The sequence below is a fragment of the Lotus japonicus genome, chromosome 1, assembly GCF_012489685.1.
Source record: "Lotus japonicus ecotype B-129 chromosome 1, LjGifu_v1.2".
Taxonomy (NCBI): Eukaryota; Viridiplantae; Streptophyta; class Magnoliopsida; order Fabales; family Fabaceae; genus Lotus; species Lotus japonicus.
In genome coordinates this window covers 117,567,468-117,589,366 of record NC_080041.1, presented here as the reverse complement: position 1 = coordinate 117,589,366, position 21,899 = coordinate 117,567,468, and the positions used below count along the sequence as shown (strand labels likewise).

General features: G+C 35.2%; 1 protein-coding gene across 1 annotated transcript; it reads left to right on the top strand.

The window, feature by feature from the left end:
* Positions 1 to 10,814: 10,814 nt before the first annotated feature.
* LOC130729720 (probable WRKY transcription factor 75) lies at positions 10,815 to 14,270 on the top strand. The gene is made up of 2 exons (XM_057581555.1): positions 10,815 to 11,334; positions 13,812 to 14,270. The coding sequence occupies exons 1-2, from the start codon at positions 11,030 to 11,032 to the stop codon at positions 13,987 to 13,989; spliced, it is 483 nt and encodes a 160-aa protein (XP_057437538.1). The 5' UTR covers positions 10,815 to 11,029; the 3' UTR covers positions 13,990 to 14,270.
* Positions 14,271 to 21,899: the final 7,629 nt, after the last annotated feature.

The following is a 21,899-nucleotide window of genomic DNA, read 5'->3' as shown; positions in this document are numbered from 1 at the left end:
ACATTTTCATGAATGAGTCTATATTTTAAAATAACTAAAATTAATTTAAATTTTATTAATTAGCCTATTTTATTGTTTTGAAAATAACCTTTTTAAATAAAATTATGCAGTTAACCAATTGGTTTTCACTTAGTTGTGACACGTGATAATTAACAATAAAAGTTAACTAAATTAAGAATATTATTATTTCAAAAGTACTTTATATTTAAATTATAAATTATTTTTTGGAATAACCAAAATAATATAAATGATGAATAAGGGTCCAGAACAATAAAGCGAGACAAACAGGGGAACAAAGAAAAAAAAACAGCAACAAAGGAAAAGAAACTAACTAACTAGATAAGTAGATAAGTAGTTTTAAATAATAGGAGATGAAAATAGAAAATTAATCTATTACTATTAAAATATCAATATTTGTAATCAATGGTTTTCACTTAGTTGTGACACGTGATAAACAATAAAAATTAAATAAATTAAAAATATTATTATTTAAAAAATACTTTATGTTTAAATTATTATATAAGTAGATAAATAATTTTTAAATAATAGGAGATGAAAACATTAAATTAGTCTATTATTATTATTAATAAATCAATATTTGTAATATTTGTAAGTGAGCAGTCTATTTTACTATTTATGAATAATAATTTTATTTATTTTTATTTTAGTTAAATTAATATTTTTTTATATTAATTAATTAATATTATTATAAATTATAAATTATATAATATTAAAATAAATTAATTTGGAGTTAGGATACTAAAAGAAAATATATAATTGGTATCATATCTTGTTCTATCCTAGCTCCCCCCTTAGGATAACTTTTACACATGATATACATGATAGGATAGGAGACATGATAGTGTTATTCTATCATGCTGGCTCAACAAACAACATATAACAACATGATATGATTATTATCATGTCCTATTATATTGTTTCATGTCCACCAAACGGGCCCTTAATGTAAAAAACTGTATACACCAACTCATGTTTTGAAGTTGTTGAGGAATTCTACAAAAAAAAATTGTTGAGGAATGTGAGATTTTAAAACAAACATTTATGTGTGGTATATTTTTTATATCAATTTATGAGTTAAACTATAAAAAATGCATTTAAAGTTGAAAAAAAAAGAATATATTACATTCGCTCTTCTTAATTGTTTGCTAGCTTTGTCTATCATAAACATGTCGGGAGCAAGAATAGAAAGGAGAAAGAGAGAAATAAATATCACACTAAGGAATATTACTACCTAACGTAGCTATGAATGTATGTACACACAATGTGTGCCGAACCGTGTTGAGAATTCAAGTGTGAGTTGAAGTATCACATTGGTTAAGAATGAGTGAGGTGTATAAGAGATGTGATCCATGAACTCAAAGAAGCCTCTCTTTTGAGACTCATTAATATAAAAAATGCAGCAAAAGTTGTCGAAGTGGTGATAGAAAATCGGCCCTTTCCTTCAGTGGCAGGTTATGTCTCATTAAAAACGTGTTGATTGCCATCTCGCTTGATCTGATGTCTCTCTTTAGAATGCCAATGGAGATTGTTCATATATATATATATATATATATGAAGAAAGAAGTTAATGAGGGAGTTTTTGTGGGGAGGGCTAGAGGGAGAATATAAGATAGCATGAGTCAGTTGGGATAAGTTATGCCATCCAAAGGAGAATGGTGGTTTGCAAGTCAAGGATGTGGGAACTTTTATTGAGGCCTTATTGGCAAATGGATGGAGAATGATGAACGGGCAAGATAGGTTATGGAGAAGAGTTTCGATGGCAAAATATAATGAAAGTGTGCCGGCAAGCGCATCAACTTGGTTGAAGGATTTGTTTATTATCTGCTATCGCCAAAATGAAGGAAGGTGGTTCTCGGAGGGTCTAAACAAAAAATCGAAGGTAATTCAGTATTCTTCTGGTTTGAAAATTTGCTTGGTGGGGTTTGTTGAGAGGTAAATTTGAGCATATTTTTTCAAATCTCTCTCCAGCAAGACTATAGTATCAAGTAGATGGGCTCTTTTATAGATGGAGAATGGCATTGGTCGTTCTCATTGAGTCACGAACTTAGGAGCTGGGAGGGGGAAAGTCTGGTGGAGCTAAGAAGGGAAATATGCGAGTGTGTTAGATAAGAGGATTTGGATGTGTTGTTACTTTGTTGTCTTGCATTTTGTCAAAAACAACCTGATGTCGAAGCAGATGCCTTGGCATCTGATTTCGTGAAGCTAGGACATCAGTCCTTTGCTTGGAACGTGATTGTGGGCCCTTGAAGATCTTATGAAGATATGTTTTTATAAGTTACTTGAGGTTCAAGTAGCTGTACCAAAAGGGTTTTAATTGTGGGTTGTTATTTGTTGAAACAATCTTTGATAAAAGATTTGTTTCTATCTTTACTTTTGAAAAACGCAACAATATCTTGGAGATTCAGTTTTGATTTGTTGTTGCAATCTGTTACTTCAGCCCAAGCAAACCCTAGTGTCTACCTACTGCTGCTGAAGTGTATAAAAGGATGAAGACCTAAAGCTTGAAGATTACCGAAGCTAATAGAGAGAGATCAAGTGTTTTAGGGTTCTTCATTGTTCTTTGTCCTTGTTTCTTGTGAACAAACTTTGCTCCCTGATTCTATAAAGCAAAGTTGTGATATGTGTTCTTTGATTCTTCAAACTCTGATTGTTGATTGTTTGTTACCAATCACTGTGGCAGTGATTGAGAGAAAGTGAGAGGGGCTTTCATACTTAGGTTGAGATACTAAGTAGAAATACGCTAGGTAGATTAGGAAGTGAACTATGAACTGTGGTGTTCATGAGTGTCTGTAATTTCTGAATCTTGAGATAGTGGATTTCCTTTCTTTGGGTGTAAATCCTCCAGACGTAGGTGAAGTTTCACCGAACTGGGTTACCAATCATCTGTGTTCTTCTTTATTATTTTGCTGGTTTTGTTACTGTTAGTCAGTTGTCGAATCGGTTGTCCCAGCATCGCGTAGAACATTCGTCCTACAGGGAACCTGAATTACAGGATGAAGGAGCACAATAAGTTTATTTCGGTAAGTTCAGCTTATGAGCTTCTTGTGGAAGATGGGATAATCCTGACTAATACTATATTTGTTGTATTATGGGGGTTGAAAGCACCATCTAATGTATAAGATTTTGCTTGAAAGATTTTTCTCAAGAAGGTGCAGACAAAGGAAAATCTAAGGAGAAGATGAGTCTTCCTATTAGATGAAGACTCTAGAGTATGTAAAGATCAGCAGGATGAGGCTCTTGTGTTTGAAGAGAACCCGATTGCGAGATTGAATTTGCTTCTTTTAGCTGATGCCTTAGGCATCTCCTCTTTGAGGTCTTAGTTCGGGTTCCTTGCCCGTTTTTTCTTTTTCTTTATGAGTTGTACAAAAAAAAACTACTTCATTAGCAATAACTACCCCCTCTAGCCTATTAGAAGGTGCAGACAAAGGAAAATCTAAGGAGAAGAGGATTCTTCCTATTAGATGAAGACTCTCTGTGTTTGAAACACAAGAGCCTCATATAGTCTGCCTCGATAGACCACTTAGCCCTTCAGCCACAATCATGAAAGGTAAAGGGGCAAGAAGATCTCTTCTCAGTCCCTTACTCATTTTGAATTTCTCAGTTGGGTTACCATTGACCATAACCTAAATTGAGCCATATTCCACACCACTTTTCATCCAACTAATTCATTTTTCGCCAAACCGGATTTTGTTAAGTAAGTAAAAAGGGAAATCATTATTCACAAAATCATAAGTTTTTTAATAGGAAGACTCTTCTTCTCCTTAGATTTTCCTTTGTCTATACCTTCTGAAGGGCTAAGTGGTCTATCGAGGCAGACTGTAAATGCAGAACTTTTTGAGGGTTATAAGGTGGACAAATAAGAGGTTGAAATTTCACATCTTGCAATTTTTTGATGACACTTCAACACTTTAGAATATGGAAGCTAAGAACATATGCACTGCGAAGGGGATTCTAAGATGGTTTGAACTGGTCTCGGAGCTTAAAGTGAACTTTTACAAGAGTAAGTTGGATGTGATAGAAAGTTGTGAGGAGCTAGTGAGAAAGTATGTTAGTATGCTGAATTGCAGTACTATTAGGATTCCATATTTGTACCGTAGAATTCTGGTCCGAGCTAATCAGAGGAAGATGTCTATGGGATGCAATTATCAATAAATTTCAGAGGAGGTTGACCTCTTGGAAGAGGAAAAATATGTTCTTCAATTAATTTTCTTGCCTTTCTTTTATCTCTCCTTCTTTAAAATTCTTATATGGGAAAATGTTTGCAAATTGAAAGAAAATGGGGTTGGGAAGTAAAGGCATTGACACTTTCAATGTAGGCATTTTATGTAAATGGAGGTAGAGGTTGCTAAGTGTGAGATGGAGCTTAAGGGTGAGAGTGTTGGTTTCGAAATATTGGGGTATGTGAGTTGGAAAATGAGGAATTTTTCTCAAGATGCAGACTGGGTATGGTACGAGAATTCTTAATGAGGGTTGCGGGGTGTTCGTGCATAAACAAGAAGGTAGTGGATCTAGGGTTTTATGCAACCATTGTTGAGCTCAAGAGAGAAACTGATTTATTATGAATGAGGTCTTGCCTTTTATAGAAGGGTAAGGACCCTAACCCTAAGTCTATTACCAAATGAGTCTTACAACAACTTAATGGGCCTTTAGTCAAGACTAACCCAACTCGCCAGGATTCTGTCTAAGTCCTAAGAGGTGGACTTGACTGGGACGTTGGTTCAGTCCTGTGTAGGCCGGTCGAGCAGCCTAGGTTAAGGCGAGACCAGCCCCACATGCTCGCAAGACTCCGAGTCTGAAGCATGAGCACGAAGCGCATCTTAGACTTGACTCATCAAACCCCTCGTCCCGCGATACCTTCAATAAGGCTCAAGTCAACTAGAGGAGCCGCCTAGTGGTATGAAGATCGTCTAAGTAAGGGGCGGAGAGCCAACTTTAGGACGCGACGCCCTAACCATAACACATGCCCACGAGACACCAAGTCCGAAGAATGAGGATGAAGTGCGCCTTTACCCGAACTCGCCTGTCTTCTTAGACCACAAACCCACACGTTCGAAGTATGAGGGCACAGTGTGTGTCCTAATTGTCTCAAGTCTCAATGAACACATGTCATGCCATGACTTGTTATGGTAACTCTTCGACTAACGGTCGCGACCATAACCCAGGGTGTCCCCCCACAACTAGCCTTCCAGGCTACCCCGTTCTAATCTCAGCTTTGGCAATGGAGCCCGCCCTCTATAAAACATATAAGTCGCCAACATGGCGTAGTAAATGTACAAATTGCCGCAAAGGGCGACTAATAAATGTGAGTGCCAATAATTAATGGCATAATGAACATTCAACTCGTCGAAAGGAGCTACTAATAAACATATACGACGCTAAACAGTCCATCCCTGAAGTGGTCATCCATCAGATGATGAAACCATGTCTGGGAAGTATCTGACCAGCCCACTTGCCCGCAAGACTCTGAGCCTGAAGCATGAGGATGAAGTGCGTCTTTACTCCAAGATGACAATGATAAAGATGACGAGATCCCGGTGCAAACTGGTGACTGTGACACGCATCACGCAATTTGCCTAATGTCATTCGCTTAACGTCATTTACCAATAGGTTCCTTGATCATAGAAACTCTAATATCACCGTTATACAATCAACTATCTCAAATTCATATTTTTTAATAGTAAATGAGTGTTAAAGTAACATTTTTCCTTTAGATAACCAAAACGGGAGGCAACAAATTTCTTGAATTCTTGTCTATAGAGTTCACGCAGTCAGTCAGTCAGTCAGTCGTATATTGCTAGTTTTTCTCCACCACGAGCAGAAATTGTTATTTCATGGAAGCTGCGATGTTCCGCACTTCCGCAGACATGCACTATTGAAATTAACGTGCATCTACCAAACTCTCTCTCTCTCTCTCTCATAAAGGAAAAAACACGTTATTATCACATTAATTAAATGAGCTCATACACGTGTGAACCGTGACCATTCTCCAAACAATACAAATCTGCTTCCAGTCTTCGCAAAGACTACCACAACTTTCAAAAACTTGACCACTTGCCGTCGCCTCTAAATATTATTTCAAGCAAATTGTTAACTAACGTCCTTAGAAATAACTAGAATAGTTGTACGGAATCCAACGTGAATTTCTTTTTGTATTTAACAAATATATAGAATATTAATCAGTGATTTAACTCGCTGATCAATAAACAATAATTGCCTATGCAGTAGAAATATAAATATTTAATTCAAAATTACATTATTTGATACATTAATAAAAAATTTAAAAGTCATATTTTTAAGTTAAATTTTATAAACTTTTTTATTGCTTAACCAACTATATGCTTTTATTGGGGTGAGATGGGTAGCTCACTTGGTGAGTTAAGGGAAATGAAGGATATTGAAGGGGGAAGGGAGCCAGTGTTCAAACCCTAGTGAATGAATGAATTTACTAACAATTAAAAACTAACATTTACCTATAAAAAAATTATATGCTTATATTTTTTTTTGATAAGAAGCGGGCTTAGCGACCCAAAGGACGAATTTGTTATATATAGCACCCATTTTAGTCTGGTGTTTTTATTTACCTCCTAGCTAAATTATAGTGTTAGAGACTCATTTGGTATGTTGTACAATATATCGTTTGATAGTATTATTTTGGATATATAAGATAAGATCTGATAAAAAATTAATACTATATGTTATTGACCTCAACTGAGAGCTTTGTATCTTCATTGGCTTGATCGAGTACCCATTTGTACTCATATTTATAGTATTTGGTTTATCTAAAAAAAATATAGCGTGCGGTAACATTTGCCTATAAAAAAAATTATACTTTATTATATCATTTAAATTTAGACAATTTTATGTTTGATGAAGTATTGAATAATGTTAGATGGTTTAAAAATTAAATATTTTAATAAAAAAATTCTTTGATTAAAAAGGCATTACTTTTTTATTTTTGGTGGTGGTGGCAGAGACTGGAGAGTGTGATGGTGGTGGTGGAGACAGTGTTGTATGGTGAGTGGGCTGATAAGGGCATCGATGGTGGACGCGGAGTGATGGTGGTGGTGGGTTGGTGGCAGTGATAATAATGATGGAAAGTGTGGTGATGAAGGTATTGTTAGAGCGTGGTGGTTTTAGGTGGAGGGTGGTGAATGGTAGAATGATTTTTTAATCATATGTATCGACAATTCTATTCGACCTGAATGTGGTAAAAGGAAAAGGTTTCCCAAATTATGGGTTGAACTTTCGGCTTGGCAATTAAAACAATTATATTAACCACTACAATTAATTAAGACTCATTGAATAAAATGCTTTTATTTAAAAATATATGCGTTCTCTTTTCTCCTTATCTGTAATTTAAAATTGCATGAATTAATTAAGAGATATAATTAATATATACTTTGCTTTAGTACAAATCGATATATATCTGATCATATTAATTAATTTATCTTTTATTTTGAAATAAATTAATTTATCTTTATTAAAATTAATTGATTATAAGTGTAGAACTAGTAGAAAAAATTTTAATTGTCAATTCACATTATAGATTTAAACTAATTAAAAGGAAATAATTTCTTCATTGAAACGGAAAATAAAAGTAAGCAAAAAATATTCATGTCATCCCTAATTATAAGAACCTTTATAATTTCAAAAAAAAAACCTTTTATAGATGTCCTGATATACATTTATATAAAGACCTCGTGCTAAATTTCAGAAAAAATTAGGCTTAATACATCAGAAGGCCCCTAGAATTGTAAAGGGAATCAGTTTCAGGGCCTGAAAAATTTTCGCATCAAATTGGGTCCCTAAGAAATTTTTTTTAATTCAATTAAGGCCAAAGTGTGTCAGACCTCAATTTTGTCCTAGTCATAATTTACACGTGGCTTTTATAATTTTTTTAATTAAAAAATAAAAAAAATTTAATTCCAACTTATCTCATTTATTTAAAGAGAAAAATTAAAAATTAAAAAATTCCAATTTATTTAACTTTTATCCTAATTATATCTTTAATCTTATCTCCCTCAATCTCCATGGAATCAACAACAACAAATTCAGAAGAAAAAACAAATCCTCAAAATCAACAACAAATCTAACATCAACCACCATCTTCATCTTCATCCTCAAACCCAGAAACAACCACAAATTCAACATCACCCAAAAACAACCACAAATTCAACATCACCCATCGTCTTCATCTTCAGCCCCAAACCACCAAAGAGTCAAATACTGATTTCAAATCAAGGTTTCTTCACATAAAAGCTCTGAATGTCAAGAAGCCACAATCTTCAAGCTGGACAACCCATCAAAATGAACATTTATGTTTTAAATCATAAACATGATATGTGAACCAAATCACAAAACTTCTAGCTCATTAAAAAATCACAAACCAGATTCAACCCCTCTTTTGTGTGCTGGCACGCAGTACAAAATCACAAACCAGATTCCACCACTGAGAAGCTCCACAACGCGATCCACCTCCTCGAGAACCAGCTCCGCTCCGAGTTGCTCTCCCGCCACGACAACCTCCTCTCCCATCTCTCCTCACGCCGACCACGCCGACCACGCCCTCTCCACCCTCCTCTCCTCCCTCCAATCCTCCCTACGCCGCCTCCGATCTGAACTCTCCTAACCTCACCGCTCAATCGCTACCAAAACCTCCCACCTCTCCAACCTCCACGGAACCACCGAGCTTCTCCAGCACTCCTTCCACGCCCTCGCCTCTGCAAGAAGCTCCGAGACCTCATGGAAGCCGCCGATCCGGATAAGCTCGACCTCGCCAAGGCCGCGCAGTTCCACTCCATGATCCTGAGCCTCTGCGACGAGCACGACCTCGCCGGCATCGACGCCGTAGACGAGGAGCTCCGGTGGGTGAGAGAGAGCGGCGACAGGTTGAGGAGCGAAGCAATGAAGGTTCTGGAGAGGGGAATGGAAGGGTTGAACCAGGCAGAGGTTGGAACTGGGTTGTAGGTTTTCTATAATTTGGGTGAATTGAAGGGTAATTAGATTTAGGTTTTATTTTTTAGGAAATGAGTTGGAAAATAAAATAAAAATATTAAATGGTGTTTAAAAAAATTATAAAAGCCATGTGGAAAAAAAGTTTAAGACACATCAGCAGCTGGCACACTTTGGCCTTAATTGAGTTAAAAAAAATTTCTTAGGGACCCAATTTGATACAAAAATTTTACAGGTCCTGGAACTGATTCCCTTTACAATTTCAGGGGCCTTCTGATGTATTAAGCCAAAAAATTATTACTAATTTTCATATAAACTTGAATGAGTTTAATTTCTATACACCGATGGTGTAAAGTTTTTTTACACCGTCAATCAATCAGATTTTAAGATGTGAGAAAATCTATCTTTTTATTTAATTTCGTTAATTGACGTGACACATCATTGAAATCTGATTGGTTGACGGTGTAAAAAAACTTTACACCGTCGATACATCATCCTTTTTCTCAACTTGAATTTTTTTTTTGTCCTTTGGTCACCAGTCTCCACGGGGTAAAGAGGCCGCACGTGACTAATATGGCTCGAGATACAATAGTGATGTCCCTGACCACAAATATATTATTTTTGATGAATTTATTAAAATTTTATAATTTCAAAACTTCAATAGCCACTAGTAATATAATTAATTCTCTCAATCACTACTCAATGCATTAATTAATAGTAAATGTAAAAGATTGGATAAACTCTTTTGATACATACATTAGTTAACCTCATACATATTTTTAATAAGTGTAATTTTTTGAAAAAGATATTGTAATCTTATAACTCTCCTTTTAATGTGATCTCTCATCTCTCTCTCCTCTCCTCTTCACTCCTAACTCTTTTATCTCTTCCAATTGTTGGACTAGTAACTTAGTAGCCAGATAATTTAGGTCCAACTCAACTCGACCCTAAAATGGGATGGGTTTGTTGCAAGTCTTACTGAATCAACGGGTCAGGCCGAGCAAAAGGGGTTGATGCCAAGCCAAAACTTGAAAAACAGATGTGTCAGCGCTAGGTCGAGTAAGTCGACACTGGTTAATTGGGCAAGTCAAACCAAGTTGGCGCCAGGCCGATCGGGCTGGTATGGCAAGGCAGGTCAATGCCTAGTCGGGCAGGTTGGGCTTGCGTAAGGTTGTCGCGGTGTATTGTGATGTATGGTCTACATCGAGGAGGCGCGCATCAAGTCAAGCGGGTTGGTGAAGCGACATGCCGAGTAGGTCGGATCTAGTCGACGCAATGAAGTTCGGGTGAGTCGGCGAAGGGCGGGCGAGTAAGGGGGAGCTTAGTCTCATGGCTAATTATTATTATTATTATTATTATTATTATTATTATTATTATTATTTTGATAGACAAATGTTAGTTGTTAGAAATGTTGGTAAATTAATCCTTACTCCGAATTCGAACCCGGGACCCTTCACCCTTCACCCTACTCAACCCTTATGTCCCTAGCTTTTACCATTTTAGTTATCTTACGGGGACACATGGCTAATTAATATGATGATAACTTGGTTTAAAAAAAATAAAGACCGCACGTCATCTTCTAATACGTGCATATATTCAAACCTAAAATGATAATTTATGTAGCTGATTGGCTAAGGTATCTGAAATATACACTGAAACACAGTAAAGTCTTTATCCTAATCATGGAGCCGCCCCAAAATTCCACAATATTTAGAATCCTCTTATACCAATCAAACCCACACCCTTGTGTTTCACAAACATTACAATTAATGTGACAATTTCCGTGTCCTTCACGACACTAGGCCACTGTATAAATACCCCTTTAATTTAATTTGGACTTTCTTATCTCTTTCCTCACATCACATTCGCTGTATATATCCATTATGTGAACCACGCTCACCTTAAGCGCAGCCCCCACCATTTATATTCTCTCTAGCTTCAATTCTTCTAGTTTTTACCAAAGAAAACTCTTTCTTTCTTCACTCTTCCTATACCTCCTTTTTCTTTCTAGAGCTATCAACAAACACACATATCGGGGTTGGTTTTGTTCATTTCAATGGAGAATAACAATAATTATTCCATGCTGTTTCCTTGTCCTTCTTCTTCCACAAGTGTTGTGGGAAGTTCTCACAATGGTTATAGTGGTTTGAATAATGATCACCAATTTGAGAAGAGAGTGGAAGATGCTAGAGATGGCATATTGTCACAGATTAATGTGAGTGATAACAAAAAGAAAGGGGAGAAAAAGGCTAGAAAGCCAAGATATGCTTTTCAAACGAGGAGCCAAGTTGATATTCTTGATGATGGCTATCGATGGAGGAAATATGGCCAAAAAGCTGTTAAGAACAACAAATTCCCCAGGTATGGTTTTCTCTTGGGGTTGCTTATTAATTCTTCATCTTGTTTTCCAGGGAATGGCGCCTGCTATGTTTGACTTGGTTTATAATATTTACTATTTAATTAATTTGTACAAAGAATTTGACCCCACCTACCATAAATCTTATTATACCTTTGATTGAACCTGAATTATAAAAAACGAGGTTATGTTGAATTTATGATTAATCTAGAAGTATTGGTTGAATTGTTTTGTTGGGATTGTTAATTAGCTGAGGATATATATATGTACACCAACCAAGAAATGAAGATCTTTGCTTGAACCTATATTTTTGTTTCCTTTACTGGGGGCTTTCTTCTTCATTATCTATACCTCACCATCTTATCAGTCTGTCTTCTAGTGTGCTGATGACATGCATGTGTGTACGGTCAAGTCAAAAGAAAAAGAATATAGAACTTAGAATAAACCACATGTATGCATCCATCCCTGCGTGCACGCAATATGCATGTATAATCTTATCTTATTTATAGCAGCACATATATACATCCAATATAATGACGGAGAGCCCCCTCTGAACCCTGCAAGGGGTCTATACAAGATTACAGAATATATTGGTGTTGCTAAAGTGTGATTGTGGTTAGTTATGTCATCATCTTAAATAGGAAAATGTTTGGAAATTTTGTCTTGTTTTTGATTAATAATCTAATCCAAATTCGAAAGAACTATATGGTGGATGTTAATCAATGAAGAAACATGAAGTTTTGCCTGCGAGTGAATGCTCAATTTTGAAAATGTTTCGGACAAGTTATTTCATAAAAGAAGAAAATAACTTTTGCATTTTTAATTTTGTCAAATATCGGTCAAGTTAATTAGTCAGTGCGGTTAGATAAAACTTCAATCAAGTTGGTCTAACTAACCGACATTTGACATGATTGAGAACCACAAATATATTTCATTCTTCTATGATTAATTGGTCCAATGCTTACACTTTGAGAGGAAATTGAGTTTGTCTGCATATATGTAGAGTACCGGGATGATGATTTCATGTCATTTAAATGGCTGATTTCCTCCATATATCATTAATTCAGTATAGGATAACTTTGAATTGTGTTATATATGCGTGATTTATTTTTGTTTCGGTTTGATTATTTGCTTTCTAATTTTTTAATTGCATATTTTTCTTATATTCATGTAAAAGCAGTGGCGGAGCCACGTTAGGGCAGGGGAGGGCCTTGGCCCTCCCAAGGTTCAATAATGTTGTTTATACATATATTATAATACTGCATTGATTATTAGATGCATTAGCCTAATGGCGGTATCGTTTCCTAGGTACCTGTTGTAGTGGGTTCAATCCACTCCTACACTATTTTTTAGTAATATTCATAAATGTTTCATTTTTTTACACACACTACTTATTTTCTCACCTATTTTGTAAAATTTGTTTGAGCCTTAATGGATATTATTACTATAATTAGAGCAAAAATTAAAATAATCATATCTTTTTTCTTTCAATAAAAACATGAGTGTTGGAAATATAATAGTCCTAGACCATTTTTTTACAAGAGGAATGCTAATAGTTTTAGAGCACAAAGTTAATATATAAAATTTTCTCAAATAACTAATAATCAAGAGTAAAAGAATAATATATTTTTTCCAATAGAAACACTTTTGAGAATGATAAATCAAAAAAAGCTAATGTAAAAATAATCAGAGATTAAAAAAACTGAAAAAAATGAAAAAGAAATCTTTTTAGCATTATTAATATAACTTATAATACATTTTCAATGAGTATATAAAGTAGTTTAATTTTTATTTTTTTTGTGTATATTGGTGTTTATTGCAAATTAAAAAATGTAATTTATTTTTAAATTTTATTTTGTCCCCTCATACTATTTTTAATGGATACTATTACTATAATTAGAGCAAAAATTAAAACAATCATATCTTTTTCCTTTGCATAAAAACATGAGTGTTGGAAATATAATAGTCCTAGACCATTTTTTACAAGAGGAATGCTAATAGTTTTAGAGTACAAAATTAATATATAAAATTTTCTCAAAAAATTAATAATCAAGAGTAAAAGAATAATTTATTTTTTCCAATAGAAACACTTTTGAGAATGATAAATAAAAAAAGCTAATGTAACAATAACCAGAGATTAAAAAAACTGAAAAAGAAATCTTTTTAGCATTATTAATATAACTTATAATACATTTTCAATGAGTATAAAAAGTAGTTTAATTTTTTTTGTGTGTTTGTTGGTGTTTATTGCAAATTAAAAACTTTAATTTATTTTTAAATTTTATTTTGACCACCTAGCTTATACTATTTTTCCTGGTTTCGCCACTGTGTAAAAGCCCATATATTGAACATGACATTGGTCTTCAACGTCAACAAATGGTTGTCACTCTTCTTCATGTTGAGCACGTGGTGTTGTTAATGTGGAGTCAAAAAAGACATGCATGGATATTATTATTGACCCATTGGTTTTATTAATTTGCAGGAGCTACTACAGGTGCACGCATCACGGGTGCAATGTGAAGAAGCAAGTGCAACGCCTAACCAAAGACGAAGGGGTAGTGGTGACAACTTATGAAGGAGTGCACACTCACCCAATTGAGAAGACAACTGATAACTTTGAACACATTTTGAATCAGATGCAAATATACACTCCATTTTGAATCAAAGAAACTGGCACATATATGATATATGAATTTTCTTCTGCCAGTTAGAACAATTAATATATATTCAGTGTCTTCTTCTAGTTGTAGTTCTTCCTTTGATACAAAAATAAAATTGTGTCAGCACATGCGTAATCTAGTTTACGTACGTGAACTCTTCTTATTATTAGACAATCTTCTCTGTTCTTTTATTATTGGAGTATTAGCTTATGTAAATTCAGCTGTACTTCATGCTGCAGATACACACAGGTCAATATCCTTTAATTTATTCCTTTTTTTTATGGATGGTTATTCTATATTTTTTTTTAAAGCAAAATATATTGATAGATAGTATTGAGAAATATCACCTCTCAACATGGATAAAATTACCAACAAAGCAATATAACTTGTAGAAACTAAGTAAACAGGTTTTGCGTCGAGATCATATACTTGTAGCAGTTGAAGAAGCAATTAATTTTCTTCTGTTGCACCTAACGTATGATGAGAAAGCGTTTGCTTCGGATTCTTTATATTTCAAAACATCATTGAGAGTCAAGTCCCCTAGTCTTAGGAAAATAGACTATATGATAGCCAAGCTACTAGCCTCTAACAAGACCATATTTTTTTTGCACAATTCCCAATCATGAATTGTTTAATAAGGGCTTGTTTGATTCTCTACTTTATTTTTTAAGGTTAAAATATATTTTAAAAAATAATTTTTAAAATATATTCCCGACTAGAAAGATTTGTTTTAGAGTGAAAGATTAATGTTGGCTCTGATTTTAGGTTTAACTTTCACTTTTTAACATCGAATAAACTGACGCAAAACATCAAATAAAAATATATTAATTACACTTAACGATATGATGACTTACTTGGTATTAATATATCGGCTGCGACACACGCTAAAACCACGAGAAAACTTAGCACTCGTCCATCGTTAATTAGTTACAGTTCATGGTCAAATGCTAATTTCACTTGGGTTGAGATACCCCTAGCACCTCCTTCTTCTCTTTTTATACTATACATTTGCTTACCAAAAAAAAAGGGCAAATGCTAATTTCACTGTCAATCTCGATTATGATCGATGCTAATGTAAACAGGGTATGGCCCAACTCGTAGGCTCACAATTCTGCCTCATCCTCTTATAAGCCCAAACCCTCACCTCCACTACTATGTTGCCGTGTGCCTCCCACGACACCGCCCCACCTTACCGACTGACGCCCCCACCTCCTGCCCCATTGCTTGAACCTCTCCCCTGACCCCCAAATTTCTGCTACCATAACCCCCCCCCCCCCTCTTTCCAAAAACACTGCACCCTCACCGCTATAATGAGAATCAAAAGAGACAAACAATAGATCTTGCATTTAACCTTGCGAAATGAATTTCAAAGCTTGAAATAGTTGTTGATAAGCTTAAAGCTGTGAAAAATGTTGAAAGTGTTGTGGTCAGTGGCGAAACTTTGGAAAATCTTTCAAGAGACTAATGTAATATTAATAGAGAAAAAGTTTGATGCACCTAAAATTTTTTTACACCGTCAACCAATCAGATTTCAAGGATGTGAGAAAATCTCTCTTTTCATTTAATTTCTTTAATTGACATGTCACATCCTTGAAATCTGATTGGTTGACGGTGTAAAAAAACTTTACACCGTCGGTGCATCAAAATTAAACTCATATTAATAATAAAAAACGTAAATTATATTAATATTGTATTATAATGTTTTAAATGCTCTGCTTTTTTAAACGTATAATAGTGGGTAGTTTATTCGATCATGTTTTTTGTTAAACATATAACTACAATAGAGCTTATATAACTAATTTAGGTGCTATAAATTTAACATGTCAATGAATATTTGGTTATGAGTTATGACTTGCATCATTTGCTAATATATAGCTAGTATGGAGGTCCTTAAGTTGGTAATTTTGTGCAGGCCAAACAATAGCTCTAATTTGGAGATAATAGGTATAAGTGTATAACACAACTATGAAAGTATATATGCCTATTATATAATACACTTTTTATCGCGTCACCAACTTTCTTATTTATTGAACTGCTATTGCAAAGGACGCGTAGTAAATTATGAAATCTATAGTAGTGAGGTTGGCAAATTGAAAATAGTGTAATGGTGAAATGTATATTTTTTTCTTCATTGGATAACTAGACAAGAAAGCAACCACTAAACAAAATTAAATGAGTCCTTCAAAAGAAAAACTTCAAGCTCCAGATGAGGACTCTCTAGCTGGTAAACTAACTTTGCTAGGCATGCAATCCGCCGTGGCGTTGCATTCCCTAGAGATCCACTTGAGCTCCACCTTCCAGTCTTTAATAAACCAATCATAAATCTCCAAATCGAAAACAATAGTGGTGAAATGTATATTAAGAAGGATATGATTAATTAAGGAATTCCAGATAATCTTTATCTATATATCCAAGAAGCGTTGTGGACCGGCCTCCTATACCATTTAGTGTGTAAGGAACGTGAATATCCAACACATGCACTACTACAGAAAAGGCTTTTCGCCACGGTTCCGCACGCCCTTTAGCCACGGTTTAACCGTGGCGATAGCGAGCGTGGCAATTGCTCTATTGCCACGGTTCAAGGTTGAACCGTGTCAATTGGTTAGCCTATTGCCACAGGTCATCAAGTGTAACCGTGGCAATAGAATCCACATATGGCCACGGTTACATACTTAACCGTGGCAATAGGGTACACATATGGCCACGGCTACGCGCTTAACCGTGGCAATAGAGACCTTATTGCCACGGTCCAGTGCCTAACCATGGCAATATGTAGACTCTATTGCCACGGTTATGGTCTGGGAAATTGCAACATCCAGATTTTTTTTTATTTGACCTGTTCTATGCATAAATTGCAGTACATTTTTTAAGAAATAAATTACATAAAATCTCATGTTCAGAATAACATTAACATATTCTAGAAGATAATTACTCAAATGTGCCAACAACAAAACAATACTAAAACCCATGTCACTTAACAAATTTGTCTAAAAATACTAATTGTTGTTGAGAACACACTCTCTCAAGAACTTAAACCAAATAAGCTACATCAGTTCAACAGAAACTATTAAACCTGCACTTGAGAATGTGTCACTCATTGTATGAGAATATAGCCATGTAAGATAAGAATTTCATTTAGTTATAAAAAGGGAAATACGGGCAGAGCTTGAAGTTTTCTTTGTTTTAATTAACATATTTGGCAAACCGCAAAACATAGAATACATAAATTGTATGTCCCTTGGCCATATGGCTCCTTCTAAAGATTTCTAGGCTAATTACCTAAATGATACTAGTTGGTGACTCACATATCCTATATTCTATGAAACACTAGGAGAACGAAGGGAAAAGAAACTTCAGATATTGTAGACTTATAGTCATTCCTTCTACAAGAAAATATGACAAGTTGACTTGCACTGATCTCATCCTGAACTGAGCATAAACCCTTTCTGAGTAGGCCAGCATGAATGATGATCTGAAATGTGAAACTACAAATAGTGAATAACTTCATAAGAAAGTCATGCTTACTCTCGTAACTGATAATAACAGCAAGACACATGACTTTTAACAGCTCCCATAGGGAAAAAAATTAAATAAGAGATGTATTCACACTAGGTCAGTGGCCAGCTAAAACACCCTTTCACACTATCTAACTTTTTAAGCTATTACACTGTTACATAAAGTAGAAAATATATACTACAAAGTTCAGTCCCGACAGATTTTTTCATCTAGTCATTGTTTCACACCATAGAAATTCATGATCTTAGTTAGGAAATTTTCAAATAAACACAGCTTTATAATCAATTCACTATCTCACTATCATACCTGCAACCCAGTTTTGATACGAACAAATTCATCCAAATACATTGAAAGCTTGTGGGGGACCTGATATTCAGTAAAAGAGACTTAAGGCTGGAAGCAAGTCACAGATGATACAAGGAACAAGAGGTAAATTACAAGTGTAATGTTTACATGTAATATGATCTTCTGACCCATAGAGAAAGAGAGGAATTCATTCAAAAGAAATTGCTGGAAGCATGAATTGAAAAATATAAGCATATTAAAGCAAAAAATTAAAAGTATTATAAGCAAAGTAATGCCATATTGTAATCATGGAAGTGCTACCACCTTCAAAGCATTAAGCTGTGTCACAAGGTCATCTCTTGTAAAACCTCTAGCACTGTTTGCTCTGAAATTAGCACAAATATATAGCTTTAGCTCTGCATTATCTGTGTTACATGCTACTTTCAGAAACATAGTAAAGTTACTTAAGACAAATGTGAGATGAAGATTAACATAGTAAAGTTACTTAAGACAAATGAAGGACATGCTTTAAAATGAATATGTGCAGGAATCAACAAAGAGTAGTCCAAAAATGCAGATATATAAATCACAGTATATCAACTTGTTTCCCACAATTATTTGGGAGCATGCCATGATTTGTTAAATTTCATAATGAAGATAAATTTTATGGCAACAATAAAAGTGTCTAATCTAATGGCAGTTTATCTAATTCAATATGAAATATCACCAAGTATGTGTTGCTCATTTACTTGGTATGGTTTTTTAAACATGAGTTCATGAATTACGGGATAAGAAAAAGGTCATGAACTTTTCTAACTACATTGCGACTAACCTGCCAATACGAATGTCAAATGTTCGAACAGTTCCATCAACATGTCCCCCAATAATTTCAATTTTTGTTAAGCGAACAGACATCACACTGTCTCCAAATGTGTCAATAATCTGCACATGAACTACAACTCATGATCAATAAACCAGTAGAAAGCTAATGAGCGCATTCAATGTAATGAGGGGGAAAAAGAGTTCTGGATTGTGAAGAAATCCACCTGAATTGGCTCAGTGTTGTGGGATCTGCAGTCCCAAGCACGCAATGATTGATCATATCCCGCTGAAACTATAACAGATGAATACTCATTGAATTTTACACCATTTATCTGCAGAAGAAATTAACAATCAGAAACTACAAACTATTGCCAACTTAGATCCAAGGTCCCAAGGACAACACATATTATAATGACAACAACAATCATTGAGAGCTCAAGAACATTACTCTCAACGATGTTGAGCTCTTATTTTACCATTGAATACAAACTAAACATGGATTGTAATAAATATTTACAGGGGTATTGAATTGATAAGAACCTCGGGAGAACTATACCATAAAAGCTAGCCATTGTAGTTTGAGAGAACTTATAAACCTCACTCTAGAAATCCCATACTTCCATTGTAGGACTCAAGACCTTGCAATTGGATCCTAACAGGTAATTTATGTTGAAAGTGCATATTGATATAGGTCAGAAACGGGTGCATCTAACTAGTCTCATTTTTAAAGGCAATAACAGTAACATCACTCAAACAAGAGGGAATGGTAAAGATCATAGCAACTAATTATTAACTGCTATGCTAAAATCATTATCCATCACTCCCATTCAGTCAAAGAGAAAATGATCTGGTATTTTACACATAATGGTACTAAGAAATGAAAATGCTGTATTGAGAGGTGAGAAATTGAGAATAAGAGGTACCTCACCATTATGGCCTCGAAATTTCTTAATTACACGACCAGTCGCAACATCCCAATAGAAGATCTGTCGATCTCCACCGCAGGAACATAACTTGGAATTATCCCTACAATGAATAACAGTTAGCTAGCTCCTCACCAGTAGTACACTCACATTCATCCTCAAACACAACTCAAAATAAAAACAACTAGGAAATATGAGGAAAACTATGGCCAGAGCACTCTATATCGCTGCAGCTACCACAAAGGACTGTCCAAGCCTAATCTTTCACTATCCAGATGTCGCACATAGGAAGAGAAACAGCCCACAGCAAGCAAAAAACGACCATTAGAAACAGATGAAAAAAGAGGAAGCATGGCAGCAATGATAACATAAATAGCACCAGTTCACACTCTCCCGCAACCACAGCCAGCAAGCTAAATTAACATATTTGAAACAAAGGATTTTGAAAAAAGAGCATTCTAGTGCAAAACAACATTCAGGGTGTGCAACCTTTAAAAGAGCAACAACGTTAGAAGCATGAGAGTAGGCCATGGATATTCTAGAACATCATAAAAGATGAAAGACTAGTTCTAACAAGCAGGAAGAAAATAGATACTTAGCACTCCTCACCCAAAGGCATCAGCTAACCATAGGTTACTGCATAATACAGAATCTATCAATCCTTCAAGACCAGCTGTCCTGACTTTCATTCAAGATCAATAAACATAACTAAAAAAATTCCACTATGGCATTGGCTACAAATTAGTTGGCTGTATATTTGTTGAAATTTGAAATTATTGTTAATAGTAACTTTTATGGTTTAAGTTGCAGAATAGGAAAACATTAGATATTAAAACCATATTTAATATGGAAAAGAAAAAGAAAACAAGGCAGAACTTCAAAGCAGCTTTTAGCTTTGGTTCTTCGAACAAACATGGAAAAATTCGAAGGAGAAGAGCATATTTGATTCACCCTCTTTACAAATGCACTCAGCTCATTCAAAGATTCCTTCTTCAACTATCTATGCCAACCATGAAACAAGGCATGCCAAGGACAGCCCCTTATGGAATGGTCCAGAAAATTTTAAGAGGAAACCATTCAGAATTCTGCTACATAGGGAGAAGAAAGAAGGGCATAGTGGTGGAGATCAGGTTCCAGTTCCAGATAAAATTTTCTCACACAGAGCACAATTAATTATTTTAAAAAAACAAACTCACCAGAGAGCTTGAGGTTCAATCAGGGTCTCCCACGACAGTAATTGAACTGAGAACGGAGACGGCGTGACGGCGAACGACGTGACGGCGAACGACGTGACGACGAACGAGAGGGAGCAGGAGAGAGAGAGAGAGAGAGAGAGAGAGAGAAAGCGATTGACAAGCGAGAGGGAGAAGAAGGCTACTTGCAGTGAGAAGAGAGGGAGAGGACGAGTGATGTAGTGAACAAAAAGGGAGGGGAGGGAACAGATCCAGAGGGTTAGGGTTCTTCTTAGAAAAAATTTGAGAGTGGGAGACAAAGACGCGAGAGTGACGAGCCAGATTGTTTTGTTGTGGTTTCTAAAAAATTAGTCTATCGCCACGGTTCCTTAAAAAAATAATAAAATATTGTGCCCTTTTGCCACGGTTCCGTTTATAACCGTGGTAACTGACCTTTTGCCACGGTTCCGCCTATAACCGTGGCAATTGAGGCGTGGCAAAAGGTCTATTCTGTAGTAGTGATGGCCCAAACTAAAGAGTAAGATTTAAGAATATTGATACCAATTTTGACCCAAAAAAGAAAAGAATATTGATACCAAAATTCACTTATTATTGAAAAAGATGATGAAATGCTACAATGTATTTCCTATTTATAGAGCCAGATATAGAACTGTCTATATTTCTAATACAATGAGTTGATAGTCAGGTGAAAAATCACTCTCACAAGTCACAACTATCATTTGTAAGGATACCTTGATTTACACTAGAAAAAAAAATACGGCTGTTTCAACAGACACTATTAACTAAGGAAATTGATGGGGGAATTTCAGATGGAGAATTTATGTTGAAAATTTGGTGGTGGGTGTGGGTAACCATGTTAGGCCCATCCAAGAGGCTTCAGTAGCAGTAAAGATTGGAGCAGGGGTATCTAATATTGGGCATTTGGGCCTTTGGTTACGGGCTATGATATGAAGTGTTTTTTCAACAATTTATATAGGTGGTTGGATGGGCCTTTTGTTACGAGTTCGGTTAGGTGAATAGAACTTGGACCATCAGTGTTTCTGCTACCTAGCTTTGGAATAGCACCATGGTCATTTATTAAACATATATGATTACCTACGTTAAGTTTCAAAAGAAAAGCTACATTGAAAGTAATAGCAAATAAATAAAGAAATAGCTTCCATTGAAAAAA